General features: G+C 39.9%; 3 protein-coding genes across 3 annotated transcripts; all 3 read left to right on the forward strand.

Moving 5' to 3' along the window:
* Positions 1-4,628: 4,628 nt before the first annotated feature.
* LOC124133736 lies at positions 4,629-8,952 on the forward strand. Its single transcript, XM_046498249.2, has 3 exons — positions 4,629-5,890; positions 7,060-7,081; positions 7,386-8,952. Exons 1-3 carry the CDS (start codon positions 4,700-4,702, stop codon positions 8,606-8,608), a joined length of 2,436 nt encoding a protein of 811 aa, XP_046354205.2. The 5' UTR covers positions 4,629-4,699; the 3' UTR covers positions 8,609-8,952.
* Positions 8,953-9,098: 146 nt separating this feature from the next.
* On the forward strand, positions 9,099-13,781 carry LOC124133739 (protein yellow-like). The gene has a single exon (XM_046498263.2). It carries the CDS (start codon positions 12,403-12,405, stop codon positions 13,600-13,602), a length of 1,200 nt encoding a protein of 399 aa, XP_046354219.2. The 5' UTR covers positions 9,099-12,402; the 3' UTR covers positions 13,603-13,781.
* Positions 13,782-17,804: 4,023 nt separating this feature from the next.
* LOC124133299 (major royal jelly protein 1-like) lies at positions 17,805-18,992 on the forward strand. The gene has a single exon (XM_046497659.2). It carries the CDS (start codon positions 17,805-17,807, stop codon positions 18,990-18,992), a length of 1,188 nt encoding a protein of 395 aa, XP_046353615.2.
* Positions 18,993-19,423: the final 431 nt, after the last annotated feature.

The following is a 19,423-nucleotide window of genomic DNA, read 5'->3' on the forward strand; positions in this document are numbered from 1 at the left end:
GATATGGATCTGAATGCCAATACCATTATTATCCCACATGGTCAAAGTTTCCATCCCCAGAAAGAGGCCAGGATATTTTCTGGCTGCTAAATTAGGTTTCCTGTGTGATCTTTTATTACTCAGTGATAATTTTTCCATGAAACATGAAATAATTGTTCTTATGCTGTTTTATCTTTTAATGCCAAATATTTAAAAACCTTCAACTAATGTATGTTTTTGTTGTTATATTTACCATTTAAGGGAAACAGACATGAATTTATTTATTCATCAACATGTGATATGTTGAAATTTGTTTTTGATTTTTATATGTTATATTTCAGCAATTCATCTGAATTTGTAAAACATTACTTTTTCATCAAATAAATTTGAATAATTTTATCTGCTTTAGTAATTGCAAAAACTGCCATTTCAAAACCTTTCTGTGTGGGAATGTTCATTAAATATTAATATGGAGAGATTGCATCAGTGCGCTAGAGATAGGCAGGACTCTTTTGGAAGTGATGTCACAATAGTCAGTTGTGTCTATGTGTACAAGGATTTTTGATATGGCTGAAGTTGCCTTTTTGTCATGTTTCCATGGCAACAAGATTGATGTTAAGTAAGCTAATGAAGCTGTAGGATTAGAACAAAACTGAATAAACATTTCAGTTGTTATGGGGACGGAAATTGTAATGATATGGATTTTAGAATCGTATCGCCATCTGATTTAAGTTTGTCTAATTTCCAGAATTAACATTTAAGAGGTCACTGTCAAGGTCATTAACTCAGAAAATATTTTCAATATTGCCCATGAAGTATTTATTAACAGTAGATACTTGTTATCTTAGTTCAGATTATTGTAAGACGTTTTCTTTAAACTGATGTTCTCTATTGATCATTCAATGTTTGCTAGTTTTTCCACGGCTTTGATACAAGATGGGGTGAAAATAGATGACCTTTCTGCACATCTTTTGAAAAGTTTAACTTCTCCTGACCAACCAAATCCACATAATTACTTAAAATGCTTTTCTTAATAAAAACAATGGATCATAATTGTTTCCAGTTAACTGAGCATCCATTTGATTTGTTGGGGGTTGGGTTGGGTTGGGTTGGGGTGGGGGAGGTGTTGCCAGCTGTATCCAAAACACCTTTTATTTACTGACCACAATCAAACAATCTGACGTTTGGGTATTATCCACAATACCAACTAAACATTTTGTTCACCACTGCCAACAAACTTTTTATTTTGGGCATATTTCTGAACAAACTATTCATTTTGAGCATATTTCTGAACAAACTATTTATTTAAAAAGTCTTCCCAGCCCCCATGGAATTAAATGGATGCTCTCTAAGGTTGGTTCATTATCCACAGTAGAGGTAGTCAGGACAGTTTGGGTTATTAGCATGGCACTCAATCCCACTTGTAATCCCAGGCCTATTGACACAATACTTACAGAATTGGCTGTTAGTTCAATAACCCATTGGGGCAGTTGGGTAGCCTAGTGGTTAAAACGTAAAGTTGTCATGTTGTGTTTTATTCCCCACGTGGGTACAATGTGGGAAGCTCATATTTGGTGTCCTCATATTTGGTGTGATATTGCTTGAATTTAGCTAAAAGGGCATTAAACCATACTCTCTCACTCGCTCAACTCATCATCATCATCATCATCATCAGCAGCAGCAACAGCATCACTTCCAGTGTAACTAGTCTTATATTGCTTGTTCATTGCACGTTTCCAGGCCACATCTGACATATTGCACATATTTTAAACAGAAAACCTCAGAAAAACATACTGTGATAACAAAAAATCTATCTTCATCAAAATTTGTTTGTTTGATCAACCTTTGAACACAACAAACGCCTTTTATTTCTTAAATTTTGCCTCAATTCTCTACCCTCTAATTTACCAGACTTTGTTGTGCTTAGTTACATCTCTTTGCCGCCACAGGATGAGTTCACCGATTCTGAGCCTTTATGCTCCGTGGTTTGTCAGCATCATATTTCTTCTCATAGGTTTCACTGCAGTGCTAAACATCCAAGAGCTTCATCACTTCCGGTTGCAGTGTTCACTCATCATCCCATAGGCTGTGGTTCATTCCCCACATGGGTACAATGTGTGAATTTCATTTGTGGACTCGCCACGGCAATATTACTGGAATATTGCTAAAAGGGGGGTAAAACAAACTCGCTCTACACTAAGCTGTTATGCAGTGATATAACTGAAATACTAGACAGAGCAGTGGCGATCCTCACTTACCACCTTCATGACTAACCGGATTGGGTGGTCAGGCTCGCTGACTTGGTTGAAGCATGTCATCATATCCCAATTGCGTTGATCGACGCTCATGACGTCAATCACTGGATTGTCTGGTCCAGACTCTATTATTTACAGACCACCGTCATATAGCTGGAATAGTCCTGAGTGCGGCATATAACAACAAACCAACCAACCAACCAACTTTCATGTAACATGTTCATAATGCTATGGATTTCAGTTTTTGATTCTTAAGGATGTGTTGAAGGGAGTTAAAGAAAACAATCTGTTGATAAAATATTGTGTTTGATCCTTTGAAAAGAGCATGTAGGAAGTGTTGATGTTTCCCACATCAAACAGTTGAAAGTTAAGTTTTGTACATTTGAAGATGATCTGTAAAATGAATGTAATGCAATTGTTTCAAAATCCCATCTCTCACAGTGGTTAATGTCCAGTCTATGTTCAACTGATGAATGATGGGATGTGTTACTCTCTGGAGATGTTATAGATTTAACTGTGTTCTTGTTCACCATCGATAGAACTTGATATACATCAAGGTTGACCAAATAGTTCGGATTTAGATTGTAATGATGAAATTGATATATTTGTTAAAAATTATGTTTCATACATTTTTCTGTTAAGACAACATCAAAAGTTAGAATAAACTGTTTTGATTACATATGTGTTCTTTTCTTCATAATGCATGTGAAGACATTTATATGTGGCTGCTTGAAGGGAGAGAATGTTGCCATATATCCGTATATTAAACGTATATTAATGACTTTTTTAATGGGGGTGGTGGGGTAGCCTAGTGGTTAGAGCGTTCGCTCGTCACGCCGAAGACCCGGGTTCGATTCCCGACATGGGTACAATGTGTGAAGCCCATTTCTGGTGTCCCCCGCCGTGATATTACTGGAATATTGGTAAGAGCCGCGTAAAACCATACTCACTGACACTGACTTTTTTAATGAGTATTATTTATTTTCCTTGACAATATGCAAAGGCCAAATTACAATGAAACTCTTACAAAATAATTATTTCAAGTTGTTTTAAGTCAACCACAATTTCTTTCTTCAAATTATTTTAAAAATAAATACAATAACGTCTTGTACCTATATGAATAACATTCAAATGACGTCAGGAAAGGCCTTCGACGTTTGAAATCATACCCTTGAATCGACAAAAAACGTTAGAATAGATAGTTCAAGCTAAAACCAGGACATTTAATACCGCGGCAAATGACTCCGCTATCAGTATATATTTCTTGTCATATAGGAATTTTTTTTTTACTTTCTGCTGACATTTACATTGTGATGTGAGACACAGGTAGAGTGTTGAACATTACCGTGTTCTCCATTTAGAAATGTGAGCTCTGCTGCATACCTGCCAATGTTCTCACTTCTCACGAAAGGACTGTTTAAGCTATAATCAAAATGTCAGTGTTCATTTAAAATTATGGACGCAAAATCTGTTGGATACACGGGGCTTCCTGTCCCAGATGAACAATTTCCTTGCAAAACGGTGAATAATGTATTACAAGTACTTTACAAATCACAAGAAGATGCAACTTTTCGAAAGACATTGTGAGATAGGAATTCCTATCGGATTTCAAAAGACGAACCATTATTGTTATCTCTCTGATTATGGTTTTAAGTGTGTCAGCGCGATATCGGTGCTCGTTTGTTTCACCGAAGTAGTAAATGTCTGAGACCTGCATCACATCTGGCTTTCCTCACACATCACGCTGACACACCGCGTTATATCTGAAATACTGTTCAAAGCCGTGTTAAACCAAACCCACTAACTCATTTTGATTGGTTGATTTGAAACGCATCTGCGGGAGAAGTTCTGTGGAAAGCTGCTGATACGGTTGAGCTGGCGACATCACTTCCTGGACGGGGGTTGGTGGTTAAAGCGTTGCCTCGTCCCACCTCAGACCCAGTTTCAATTCCCCACATGGGTACATTGTGTGAAGCACATTTCGGTGTCCTCTGCCGTGATATTGCTGGAATATTGCTAAAAGCGGCGTAAAACCATATTCAATCTCTTCCTGGACGGAGCTGGAGTACAGGGTGGTCCAGTCGTCTGAGACGCCGCAATTCGCTGTGCAGAGGTGCATCCCTGGACACGCCAGAAACCCATGATAAATGGTTAAAATCCTGGTTTGCCCCGATTAGGATTCTAGGCTGGTGGGGTTCAGCGTCGTGGTTTAAGCGTCTGAAAGCTGCATCACTTCGGTCTTAGCTCTTATTTTAACTTTCACGCCGTGATATAACTGGAATAATGTTAAACCAAACTCACTCACTCCAAAACGGAGCTATAACAATGAATGGGAAAAAGCGATATAATAAACTGGAAACATGACAAAACAACACGATTCTCGGGATCCACTGACCTTCAACACGGGCTGATAAGGATTTCATAGACGCAAGACATTGTGTGATCCTGTGTTACATACATACACAATGTTCAGCTTGATAATCCTTGGTCTGTGCCTTGTAAACACCTTTGGTCAAAGAGTTGGTCATTCATCACTGGTGTACCAATGGACATCATTAGAGTATGACTGGCCGAGTGACCGTGTGAAACAGGAGTTTATCAAGAATGGCAGTTTTGTGCTCGAAAATAACCTCATCGCCGGCGTGAAGGTGTACAACGGTAGCGTGTACGTCACAGTTCCTAGATGGAAGAAAGGTGTGGCTTCTACTCTGAATGTCGTCACTGAGAAACACGGGAAACACATCCTCAGACCCTTCCCCAGCTGGTCCATGCAGACTGTAGGTGACTGCACCGCCATCCAGTACTCCCAGAGCATGGAGATAGACCCCTTGACGGGATGGATGTGGATCATTGACACTGGAATTGGAAGAATTGCTGATGCCGGAGAGACGATCTGCCCTCCTAAACTTATCATCTACGACATCAACCGTAGACGTGTAGTCCGCACCCATTACTTCCCTGATCATGTTGCAGCTAGGTCCTCCTTCCTGAACGACATCGTCCTCCAACGAGTGGCTGGTCAAGCTGCCCTTGCGTACATCAGTGATGCTAGACAAGCACGTATAGTGACCTACGACTTCCGGTCTGACAAATCGTTCAGTTTTGCTGACAGCAGTATGTCAGCAGAATCTCCACCAACTTCTATTGTTCATATCGACAACAAGTCCTACCCACAGACAGTTCCTGTAGACGGTATTGCCATGTCATCTGACTTCAGGTACGTGTATTACTCAGCTTTAGCAGGTACGAGCTTGTACCGAATACCCACAACCGTTCTCTCTGACCCTAAAGGCTCGTTCCAGCAATCTGTTCACAAAGTCGGTGTTAAACAATCTCAGTCTGATGGTATGGCATTTGGGAAGAAGTTCATGTATTATAGTGCGCTTAGTTCAAACGGTGTGTACCAATGGAATTTCATGAAGGATCAGAACATGGCGGGGGGACCGGATGACATAACTTTGACCTCTCAGGTTATGGTTGCTCATGATGACCAGCGGATGAAATGGGTCGACACCTTTGGTTTCGACAATGAAGGTTCACTCTGGTTCACAGCGAATAATCTTGGAAGCTTCTTTGCTCAAACGATGAACTTCTCCAATCCTAACATGTTCATATGGAAACTATATTTGGACGACAATGGGTACCTTGGAACCAATTGAAACTTTGTATTGAATACTTTTGCATGTACTATGTATCAATACAGACATCACTGCAATAAAAGTAGCCCCAAGGGACTCTTTTCTATAATTATTTATGCAGTTCAATTTGGGTGCTTTAGATTATACGTGTAATATATAGTACAGCAATAGGCTTTCCCTGAACGTTTGTAGCTGAAAATAGGCAAATGGAAGACGAGGGTGACAATCTCTTCAGTATCTCTGAGTTTATTTTCCCTTTCTTTATAGAGATTGAATTTGGTATGAGACCACTTTGAACAGTAGTTAAGTTACTTTACGGTGTGTCAGCTTAGGGTGGGAGGAATTCACGAAGTGATGCAGGTCGTAGAGGTTTATCACTTCGGTGGAACCAACGAATACGAATATCGTTCTGACAAACAGAGAATCGTAATCAGGGCAATTCTGGGATTCGAACCCACGATCGAGTTATAATTGAGGCTTCGTGTGTTTGTGATTAATTTGATCCAAGCAAACATCCACCCCTGTCTTTTTGTATGATGAGTTCATAGATACTTTTATCGTGATGTTTTTAGAATTCTAAATTTGAGGCAATCAACACCACACAGTGTTAGTCTCATACCCCTGGGGATAAAACAACATTTCGAAAATGGTACTGAAAATATACACAACGAAAAATGTTAAGCACCACATGTATGTTTTACAATAATGGGTCAGTCGTACAAGCGTTGATGTTGAAACCCTGTTAACATGACCTGGGAAAAATTAATGTGGTTTGGAAGAAGACACTCCTGACAATAAGAAAACATAAAAAGTTTATCCTGTTTTAAGATTTTAATCATAATTCTAACAAAAACTGTATTTGTGCAAAAACGTTAACCACAATAAGTATGGAGGTGCAGACTCAGGAACACAATTCCACATCACATGGATGATGAAAAATGTAATTTTCTGTCCAAAGATGACATTCTTGACACAAATAATCAATCGCGGGTAAACCCTCATTTGACGTATTTTTGATCGTGGGAGATCCTGTACCGCATTGGTTTGCCCGTGTTTCGTACCAGACCAGTCTGCTTATTACGGTGTAATGATACCCTAGTTGACGTCCTATGCTTTTGAAGGTCATGCCTGTCATGCCATACGCCACCTGTGCACCTCTGATAACCTTCTTCGTGCCATGTTCACAGAATGCTTCAACAATGCAAGACAGTAAGTTCTCACAATTGCGATGTTCAGATACTGCGTTTTGAAAAATGCATGGGTGGCATCCTGCACGTGCATGTCGTGCTGCGACGTGACGTCATAATTGCCATTAGACTGTTCCACGGAACACTATTCTTAACTTATTCATCACGAAATTTACTGTTGTTGCGATTAGGGATAGTTCAGTGTTAATATTTCCAGTGGTGCTTAACTTATTTCTTTGTGTATAGTTTATTTCAGAATAACAATCAGCAGCTAATAGATAAGATATGGGCTCACAGCAGATGGCACCAACCCAGTCTGCGAGTGTGACCAACCAAGACAGTCCAGCATATGACCGTGAGCATGTGTGCATTAAAAATCCTCCTGATCGCACTTCTTGGAAACAGGTTGGTGGATTCCGCCATTGTGTATAAGTGGCATGCTGTAGACTATGAATGGCCAAACACTTCAGTCAAACAGGAATTCATCAAAAATGGAAGTTTCATCATCACAAATAATCTAATCTCAGGCATTAAGATTTACAATGAAAGTGTGTACGTGACGGTTCCTCGATGGAGGAAAGGAGTTCCGTCTACTCTCAATGTAGTAGTGGAGAAGGATGGGGAGGCAATCCTTAGACCCTTCCCCAGTTGGTCCATGCAGACAGTGGGTGACTGCTCAGCTATCCAGTACTCTCAGAGTCTTGAGATTGATCCTTCAACTGGATGGATGTGGATTATTGACACTGGCTTACACTCAATCGCCGACCCGGGGCAGTTCATATGTCCCCCTAAGCTAGTTATCTACGATATAAACACGGACAAGGTTATTCGAGTTCATCATTTTCCTGAAGTCGTCGTGCCAAAGATGCTGACGTTCCTGAATGACATCGTGGTTCATAAAATTTCAGGAAAACCTGCTTATGCTTACATCACGGATGCAGGAACAGCCAGACTAGTTGTTTATGATTTCCTAAAGGACAAATCGTATGCATTTGCACACAAGAGCATGGCAGCCGAGAGTGGTCCACCGAGTATGATCGACTTTGACCACACGCAGTTTAAGACAGATATTCCGATAGATGGCATTGCTCTTTCTCCCGACACACGGTATCTTTACTATTGTTCCTTGGCATCAATGAAACTTTACCGTGTTCCCACATCAGTGCTTGCACAAGAAAATGGCGACATCAGCAGATCTGTGAAAGACCTTGGAAGCAAAGTTTCCCAGACGGGAGGCATGATATCTGGAAATAAAAGTTTGTTTTACGGAGCGTTGGGTTTGAATGCTGTCTTTAATTGGGACTTCACCAAGGACATGGCCATGGCAGCATCTGTTGACGACGTTACCCTGACAACACAGACTGTGGTGGCAAAGGATGACTTGAACATGCAATGGGTTGACAGCTTTGCTTTCGACACTAATGGTTACCTCTGGTTTACAGTAAACAAACTGCCAAGCTTCCTTCAGAATACAATGGATTTTAATGCCACGGCGCCCTTCAATATGTTCATTTGGAAGATTTATGTTGATGAAAAGAGTTATTTATAAACCATTCGACATCAAACTGACGACAAGATGGTTCGTTTTACCCCAAACCCTACCATCAAAGTGAGAAGAAATAGGGGTGACTATGGTATATACATGAAAGGAAAACGAATATGAAACTATTCCTATACAGTTTGTTTTAACTGAACTTCTCGCATCTACATGAATGTCACCAGAAGACCACGTGCACCATTTGAAGTACTGGGCAGTAACATGATGTACATTGCACCTGCAGGTTTATGAACACACTTATAGCTCTTTAAAGATATTTCTTATAATGTCAAATTTGAATCCAGTTAGAATATACTGTTTCTGCTTCATATAAAAAAACCCACTTGATTTGTAAATTATGAAAATTTGTTTTAATTATTCATCAATGTCGGGGGGGCCGGCTTGTAGTTAGCTGTTCCTCACTTTGAAGATTTCAGAGAACCTTATTCCACTAAGTGTACAGAAGATTTTCAATGCTAAGTCTATTTTACCAAAGACTTCCTTAAAATGTGGAAACGTTCATCCTGCATGTTTTGCGAATATAATAAGAGAGGCCTTTCCTGCAGAATCAGACACACACAAGCGTTTCAAGTATGCAAGACCATGAACAGAGTATGTGAATTTATGTACACTGAAACTGAGCCAAATATACACCTCGTCAAAAGTATCGTACCACCACCATTTTTTGATAATCAGGTAAGATATGTAGCATATCTTTTGCATATAAATGAAATGTTCATGAAACTGTTTGGGAAAAGTTCTATGGTGACCAGAATCGGAACAATTTTAGCTATTTCCTCATTGAAACAACTGATAATGAAAGTAAAATATAACATTATACAAATTGTTTGAAGAAATTTTATTCATGACAACATGTTGTTTGCAACAAATGTTGCAATCTCCATCAACCACCACCGTTAGATTTTGGCAGGAGGGGATTTGAGAGTCCATCAGAAAACACTCCCCTTCGAACGTCCACGAAAACAATGTCCCAACTGAAGTGTTAGCTTATCAAACTTGATGAAATTCATTTCAGAACACGCACAATTAAGAAAATCATACATGAACCACTATTTCTGGGCAACTAATATCTAAGGTCTGTCACTATCTGGCTTTGGATCTATGAAATCTTGAAATTGACAGGTCACACCATGCAGATACAGAGATAGTACCTACCTCGTGTCAAAATATCCGGCTCGTCTGCAGGCTAAAAAGCGGCTGTTCAGACATACTCATTTCCATTGGTAATCACATTGTACCAGCAGGCTCGATCATTCCCAGTAAATCTACAGGTTAATGTTGAACCATATCATAGATCGGGGTTGTCATCTTGCTTCATTTAACTAGCAACGGAGAATGTAAGCACAAGATTGTCAGCCATTGACAGCTGCGAGGTGTGAGTAAACGTGATGTAGGGTCAAGTTCTGCCACATCCAAGGTCGGGGTGGAGAGGCATTTATTTTGATGTTAATGTTGTTTACTGGGGGTAATTGCTAACTAACTAATAACACTTACACATGTTAAATGTATAGGAGAATGTTAATTCAAAAAGTTTGTTGTAAAAGATATTCGTTTAGTATTTTAAAACCGTCAGTCCACAGTGTACAACAGTGTACAGAGAAGGTTGGTAGAAACTAAAACAGCTGTCTTTGGACTAATTTTGGAGTGTTATTTGTCAACTTCTTTTGAAAAACTATGTGTTTTGAACACTTATTTTGAACTACTCACGACTATGGTGTTTTTAATCTTGAACTTTGATAATAATTGTTACATATATAACTACCTGTGCCCACTTTTCGCAATGTTCTATAATTGCGGACCTGTGTGCCTGTGTTGTTACGCGTTGCAAGAGAGCACCGTTTTCAAAGCATTGTTGCCGTCATGGTAGAATGGAGATAAACCTACTGTGATTTGAAATTTGATGTAGTCCCACTGAAGAGTAGATACCTCTTTATTGTAATTTGGAACCTCTTGCTAAGCGCTCGGTATCTACTAAAGAGGTATCTACTCTACAGTGGTACTACATCAAATTTCAAAACACAGTAGGTTTGTTTCCTAAATGATCACTAGTTTAAGTCAGTGTCTGGTGCATCCACCCCGTACACGGGTCACACCCACAAGACATCTCCTCATGCTCAACATCAGATGCCTGATCCTCAACTGAGGAAAGTGTTGCCATTCCTGATACAATACCTTGGTCCCTTGCTCACCCAACGTCCCAACTGATCGCATAGAGATGCTCGACTGGATTCGGGTCTTGGCTTCAGGAAGGCCACGGCAGAGGCCATGGATTGTTGTGGAGATGGTCAGTCACAGCTCGTGCTCGTGCTGGTTTGGGTCGGTCATTATCATCTATGAAGACAGGATGTGTGACAAGTGCATGGTAATCAAAATGAGGCACAACAAAACCGTCCAATGTGTTATCTTGGTACCTTTGTCCACTAAATGTCCCAGAACTGTAACCAAATCAAGTTTACAATCAAAAGAGCAACATCCCCATACCATCACTGAGCCGCCACCACATGCACACGCCACTGTTTCCTGGATGTTGCACTGATGATGAGATGTTCCTCTTTGCCTCCAGACATGAGTTCTTCTACCATCAGTGGTGTGAATCTGTCATCAAACACGAATTTCTCTAATGAGAACCCCCAGGTGCGCATACCTAACTATGTTTGTCTTAAGAGGCAAATAACGGTATCAGGTGGTCATGATATCAATCACTGGATTGTATGGTCCAGACTCGATAATTTAGAGACCACCCTCATATAGCTGGAATATTGCTGAGTGCGGCATAAAACAACAAACAGACAAACAGGCATACGGCTCACATACACGCACCCAGAAGTTTAGGCAGTTACGGTGGCTACCATTCTTCAAGCAGATGCACCTTGTGACAAATCTCTACATTGTAAATGAAACTTTATATTTGGTGATGCTATACTTTGACGAGGGTATATATTGCCCTTGCATGTTATCTGATCAAATTGCATGGTCCTTTGTAAATGTTGTACGATGATAGTAAGTCATCGATTATTTTTAACAACGAATGGAGAATCTAGTTTCGTAACCAAGTTCTTTTGGTTTTTCTGGAGCCCTCTCATAGATAGACCCTTCAAAATGCAAGGACTACTTTGCGGCATATCCAGTCAATTCCCATTTCTTTTGTCCACTCTGACATCAGTGTATCAAAACTTTCTTCCTCAATAAATCGGCTTTTTCGTTTGGAGATTTGAAGAAATGAGCTTCCCTATTGAAACACAGTATCCCATTTCGCGTCAAAATACGCTGTGAAAGGAAAATCACTTCCTTGTCATGTACTTAAATTAATGCACTGTAAACAAAGGGAAATGGCGATGACGCTCCACTGTGACGTCACAGCTACCGCTTGGCCTGAAACTAGGATTACGATATACATACGAGCTGGTGGTGAGATCAGGGCAGTTGTTTGTTGCTTTGAAATAACATATCATGGTGTGTGTCTAAATGTGTACTTTGTATGACTATTTAACTTGTTTTAAAAAGTTTTGCCAATCCTCTGTGTCAATATTAATCTGTTATCTTTTGTATTCTTTAAAGATTTTTATCATGTTAAATAGCTACATAACTTTATCATGATGACGTTACAAGTTTGAGACGACAAGATGTTCGTTCTCATGCTCCTGGAGATAAGACAATGTTGCGACTGAAAATAGCTTATATCACTGCGCAACCCGCAACTGCTAGCTAAGGTGTGGACCCACAGCAAGTGGCACCAAACCAGACCATAAAGCTCACAACTGTGATCAACCAAGACTGTCCAGTTTATGACTGTAAGCATGTCTGCATTTATAATCCTCCTGATCGCACATCTTGGAAACAGGTTGGTGGATTCCGCCATTGTGTATAAGTGGCATGCTGTAGACTATGAATGGCCAAACACTTCAGTCAAACAGGAATTCATCAAAAATGGAAGTTTCATCCTCACAAACAACATCATCGCAGGCATTAAGATTTACAATGAAAGTGTGTACGTGACGGTTCCTCGATGGAGGAAAGGAGTTCCGTCTACTCTCAATGTAGTAGTGGAGAAGGATGGGGAGGCAATCCTTAGACCCTTCCCCAGTTGGTCCATGCAGACAGTGGGTGACTGCTCAGCTATCCAGTACTCTCAGAGTCTTGAGATTGATCCTTCAACTGGATGGATGTGGATTATTGACACTGGTTTACACTCAATCGCCGAACCGGGGCAGTTCATATGTCCCCCTAAGCTAGTTATCTACGATATAAACACGGACAAGGTTATTCGAGTTCATCATTTTCCTGAAACCGTCGCTCCAAAGATGCTGACGTTCCTGGACGACATCGTGGTTCATAAAATTTCAGGAAAACCTGCTTATGCTTACATCACGGATGCAGGAACAGCCAGACTAGTTGTTTATGATTTCCTAAAGGACAAATCGTACACATTTGCACACAAGAGCATGGCAGCCGAGAGTGGCCCAGCTGCCATAATCGATTTTGACCACACTCAATTTAAGACAGACATACCGATAGATGGCATTGGTCTTTCACCCGACTCCCGGTATCTTTACTATTGTTCCTTGGCATCAATGAAACTTTACCGTGTTCCCACGTCAGTGCTTGCACAAGAAAATGGCGACATCAGCAGATCTGTAAAAGACCTTGGAAGCAAAGTTTCCCAGACGGGAGGCATGATAGTTGGAAGTAAAAGTTTATTTTACGGGGCGTTGGGTTTGAATGCTGTCTACAAATGGGATTTCACCAAAGACATAGCCATGGCGGCATCTGTTGACGACGTTACCCTGACAACACAACCTCTAGTGGCAAAGGATGACTCGTACATGCAATGGGTTGACAGCTTAGCTTTGGACACCAATGGCTACCTCTGGTTTACAGTAAACAAACTGCCAAGTTTCCTTCAGAATACAATGGATTTTAATGTCACGGCGCCCTTTAATATGTTCATTTGGAAGATTTATGTTGACGAAAGGAATTATTTATAAACCTTTCCGCATCAAACTGACATCAAGATGAATTCTTTTAACCCCAAACTATTCATGTGTTTTGGGACATATGACTCACAAACTTCAGTTAGTTTTCGCTTCGTAATATACATATGAACATTCTCTTCCCGATAGCACTGTTATAAAACCTATTTAATAAACTTAAAACATTGGCGATACTTACTTATTCTGATTCATAAACGATACATCATTGTGAAGACTAAATAATTTTAATAATGAAATACTGAGGATTAGAGTTGGTCCAGTCGTCTAAGGCGCCGAAACTCGCTGTGCAGAGTGAGTAGGAATCCCGGTTCGCCTCGAGATGTTCTGGGATTCGAACTCACGATCGAATTTTAAACGAAGTTTATTCTATTTGGGATTGAACAGATCCTAGCAAATTATGGTGCCTTGAAATTCAGTATTAATCTGAGTTGAATTTGTTGTATGCAACTAAACCATTTAAAGGTGATGTACTTTATAAATCATCTTCCCGAGGCAAGGGAGTTAACTGACTATAAAAGTCCAGTTTCCACCATTGCCGAACTAGGATGGAACTATGGAGTTATATTTTGGCTGGACTAATGAGTATATGCATAGTCCAATCAAAATCGCGTAACGAATTCGACATTCCGGTTCGTAAACTACCGTGCAGATTTCGGTCAATTGCAGGATTTGCAAAGCATTTATACTGACAACTTAGCGTCAACAGATATTTTCCAAATCTTTTCATGTTGTCTTTTCAATCCAGGGGCTCAAGTCATTTGATGCACTTCGCGAAGAAAAACCCGTTTTAGTACAATGTAGAGCTTGATTATCGATGAAATCGTTTTCACTGGGCGACGCCATATCATTTGAAGCATATGAGAGGTGGAATCTGATATAGCCACTGGTGGCGCTACGATCGAAACCAGAAATTCAAGCCTTGTTCGGCAAGGGTGGAAACTAGACCTTACAGGAAGATAGTTAATACTGTCGTTTAAACAGTTGTAGTGTTATGTACTTTATTGATCAATAGAGGGATATTAGTGGCTGGCACTTTGCTTGAAAAATGCACTCTACAAGTCTTGTTCAGAACATCCATCATTCTAACATGGACTACCATAGATCAGAGAGAGAGAGAGAGAGAGAGAGAGAGAGGGAGAGAGAGAGGGAGAGAAAGAGAGAGAGGAGAGAGAGAAGAAGAAGAAGAAGAAGAAGAAGAAGAAGAAGAGAGAGAGAGAGAGAGAGAGAGAGAGAGAGAGAGAGAATGAAAAGATACATGTTGGTGTAAATCTATGGCTAACACATTTTCATTTATATCAGTTATCCTGTTTCTTTATAAACTGACGTCCAAAAGAAACTTTACCAACTGAAAATATATATTTCAGACAAAGCATACATTTTTTTCGATGAAGTCTATCTAAAACACATAACCTAAATACAACAATAGTTTATGCAGAAAATGTTAATCGTCTGTTACATGTTTGCGAGATAACACGCGAAAAAGTGAAAAACACGTGCACCACGGACAACTGCAAATGCACGTGCGGGTAAGGGTATAAAACGATTGCAACGGCTAGTCAGACATCCACAGTGATAAAAAAAGCACAAAAGAAATGCCACGACTCACAGTCGAACAACGTGAACGAGCCTTGGGTATGGTACAGATGGGAAAAGTTCTGAAACCTTGAATAATTATCTGCAGGAGATTTCCGAAGAACATGTGTAACTGGACAGAACATATTTCATAAATTAGAAAGTGAAAAGATAAATTGTGCTGTTGTGTAAAATAGTGAAAGTGACAACACTATATCCCTTAACAGCTGTTATTTATATTTTGAGAATTATTAAATCTTTAGTTTGTAGAGTGTATTAAATTTGAATAAAAGTAGCGGAATTTTAAAAGATCATGATTTAGACACTTGATTTGAGTGCAACAACTCGCATGAATTGTTATCAGGGGAAATTACAGAAGAAGAAATTAAAGTAGCTGCCAATTTCTCAAAGTCTGGAAAATCTCCGGATATGGATGGTTTATCAATGTTTTTCAAAATTATGAAACACCCACTATGTAGATCAGCCTGTATTCCCTGATCATTGGAATATTGGAATAATTTGCAACTTTATTTGAAAAAGGTAATAGGAGTGACCCAAATAATTACAGTGGAATGTCTTTACTTAATATCATGGGGAAAGTATTTACATCAATAGTTGATCATGGGTCGAGACTGTGATATTGATTAGAATTAAATGAATTGATAGAAAGGGTCTACGATAGATAACATCTCAGAAATACTTACGTAAGCCTAAACCCTTTTATGCAGCTTTCCTTTGATTTCCGTAAAGCCTTTGATAAGGTTGATAGGAATAAGTTATTGTATATGTTATTACAGAAGGGTTTTCATGGTAAAATGTATAATGTTTTAGAAAGCATGTACAGAAATGGTTGTGCTTGTGTACACTTAGGAAATTCGAGAAGTGGTATCTTTTCAACGTCATGGGGTTGTATGCTTAGTCGTTTACTTTTCATATTTTTCATTTACCAGTTGGCTACTGATGTGATGGTAAGTGAACCGAATGATATCTTTGTAACTGATATGATTGATGTCATCAAGATGTTGTTGTTTGCAGATGATACTGATTTGGTGTCAGATATCAGTTGTTGACCTACAAAAAAAGCTATTGGCATAAGAATGTTTTTGTCAAAAGAGGAATAAAGAGTTAAATTTAGAAAAATACGAGTCGTCTAAGGCGCCGCGATTCGCTGTGCAGAGTTGCACGCCAGAAACCTATGATTGTGAGTCCGAATCCCGCTTTGCCCCGGGTTTCTAGGTTTGTCAGCACCATACCCGTGCTCGTGGGTTTCACCGAAGTGATAAACGTCTGAGACCTGCATCACTTCGAGCTTTCCCCCCACATTAAGCTGACACGCCGTGATATTAGACGACTGGGCCACCCGTGCCCCCCCCCCCCCCCCCCCTATGTAGATAATAGAGGAGAAAACTGGGCGTCACATGTTAAAATGTTTTATTCCAAACAGGATTCTCATACGTCTGGATATCCCAGGAGTTTGAGGATGAATCTTATTTTATGAGTATAGCAGATGTATCAAAAGATAAATACTTCTGTATTTCTCGAGCCTGCATAATATATAACATCACATTTAACACAGATCTTATGAGAATTCTTGCTAAGTTTCGGTGTCTATCACATTGTTTGAAAATACAAATGCGACGTTAGAGTAAAACAGTATATGATTTGAGATGTCTAATTTGTGATAAATGTAACTTGATGGAAATCGAAAATGAATACCATTTTTTCCTGGTTTGTCACTACTGCAGGCCAAGCAGAACTATGTTGTTACCGATATACTATCATCGTTATCCATCAAGACAGAAGCTGATAGATTTGATGCCAACCAGAAATAGAAAAACTTTTGAAAGGTTTAGCCATTTTCATTTAAAGGAAATTAATGATATGAATGAAATTCCATGGTTGATGTACATTCATGATATAGACATAGTATCGAAGATTTTCATCAGGGCAGAATCCTATGGGTTTGTAGCTTAATGTCCCGTTATGTTATACCCAGTGTCATCAAGATATACTTTTTAAAGGCGATCCAATTGTAAATTTCATGATTAATGCAATGTGACTTCACAGAATTCATGATAAGTATACATTTACAATTTATAAACCACATGCCATTGGCAATGTGTGTAAGATTGTATTCTGGGCTGCGGGGCCTCCAAGTCTGTCATTTCGGCTGACATACGAGATGGTGGTGGGATCAGGGCAGTTGTTTGATGCCTTTTAGACTTTTAGACATATGACTCTTTTGGGGTCTAAATATGTACTTTGCATGACTATGTAATATGTTTTAAGTTTTGCCAATCCTCTGTGTCAATTTAACCTGTTATCTTTTGTATTTTTATGATTCTTTTATGTTAAATAGTTGCATAATTGCATCAGGATGACTTTACAATTCTAAGCTGAATGCAATCAACACGACACTATGCTAGTTCTTAGCACCTGGAGATAAGACAATGCTGCGACAATGGTGCTGAAAATAGTTTGTGTCATTGCGCAGCTACTAGCTAAGGTGTGGACCTACAGCAGATGACACAACCCCGGAGTATATAGCTTACGACCGTGAGCAGACCAGACAGTCCAGCTTACGACTGCGACCAACCCAGACTCTCCGGTTGACGACTCTGAACATGTCGGCCTTTACAATTCTCCTGATCACCATCCTTGGCCACCAGTTGGTGGATTCCGCCATTGTGTATAAGTGGCATGCTATAGACTATGAATGGCCAAGCACTTCAGTCAAACAAGCATCCATCAAAAACGGAAGTTTCATCATAAAAAATAACCTCCTCTCTGGCATAAAGATCTACAATGAAAGTGTGTACGTGACGGTTCCTCGTACGAAGAAAGGCGTTCCTTCTGCTGTGAATGTGATAGTGGAGAAGAATGGGGAGGCAATCCTTAGACCCTTCCCCAGTTGGTCCATGCAGACAGTGGGTGACTGCTCAGCTATCCAGTTCGCCCAGAGTTTTGAGATTGATCAGTCAACTGGATGGATGTGGATTATTGACACTGGCTTACATATAATCGCCGACCCTGGGCAGTTCTTGTGTCCCGCTAAACTAGTTATCTACGATATTAACGCTAAGAAGGTCATCCGAGTCCATACTTTTCCTGAAGCCGTCGCGCCAAAGATGCGGACGTACCTGAACGACATCGTGGTCCATAAAATTTCAGGAAAGCCTGCTTATGCTTACATCACCGATACTGGAACAGCCAAACTTGTCGTTTATGATTTCAGAAAGGACAAATCGTACACATTTGCACACAAGAGCATGGCAGCAGAGAGCGGCCCAGCTACCATAATCGATTTTGACAACACGAAATTTGTGTCAAAAACAGCGATAAATGGCATTGCTCTTTCACCCGACTCCCGGTACCTCTACTACTGCCCCTTGGCGTCAATGAAACTCTATCGTGTCCCCACGTCAGTGCTTGCGCAAGAAAATGGTGACATTAGCAGATCTGTGAAAAACCTAGGAGACAAAGTTTCCCAGACGGGTGGCATGATGGCTGGCAGTAAAAGTTTGTTTTACGGAGCGTTGAATAAGAATGCTGTCTATAAATGGGATTTCACCAAGGACATGGCCATTGCAGCATCTGTTGACGACGTTACCCTGACAACACAGACCCAGGTGGTAAAGGATGAAGCGCTCATGAACTGGGTTGACAGCTTTGCTTTCGACACCAGTGGCCACCTCTACTTTACAGTCAATAACGTGCCAAAGTTCCTTCAGAATACAATGGATTTTAAAGACACGGGCCCGTTTAATATGTTCGTTTGGAAGATTTATGTTGGCGAAAAGAATTATTGGTAAACCTTTCGACACCAACCCGACAAGCTAATTTGACTACCCAAAATTATTCACATACTCTGGGACTTAAGACTAATACGCTTTCGCATACAGTTAGTTCGGTTCTGTGATATAGATCTGTACTTTCTGTTATTGTCAGGAACATCATGGTGATGCTTACTTATTCTGATTAAAAAACATTCTTGTGAAGACTAAATTCCATGTATAATAAAATACTGATGATTACAACTGCCTTATGTGTCTGTTCAGTCTGGTGACAATAACCTCATTAATCCAGATTATATGATTCCTAGTAAACTATTTCAAATCAATACATTCCGTATTAACGAATCACGGTGCGCAATAGCAAGCTCGTCTAGAATGTGAGGTTTACGGACTAACGAGGTTTAATTGTATATGAAGTCGAGCCACAGTGTCTTGTTTAAAAAAAAAAA

Source organism: Haliotis rufescens, unplaced genomic scaffold (genome assembly GCF_023055435.1).
Source record: "Haliotis rufescens isolate VD_foot unplaced genomic scaffold, xgHalRufe1.0.p SCAF_20, whole genome shotgun sequence".
Lineage (NCBI taxonomy): Eukaryota > Metazoa > Mollusca > Gastropoda > Lepetellida > Haliotidae > Haliotis > Haliotis rufescens.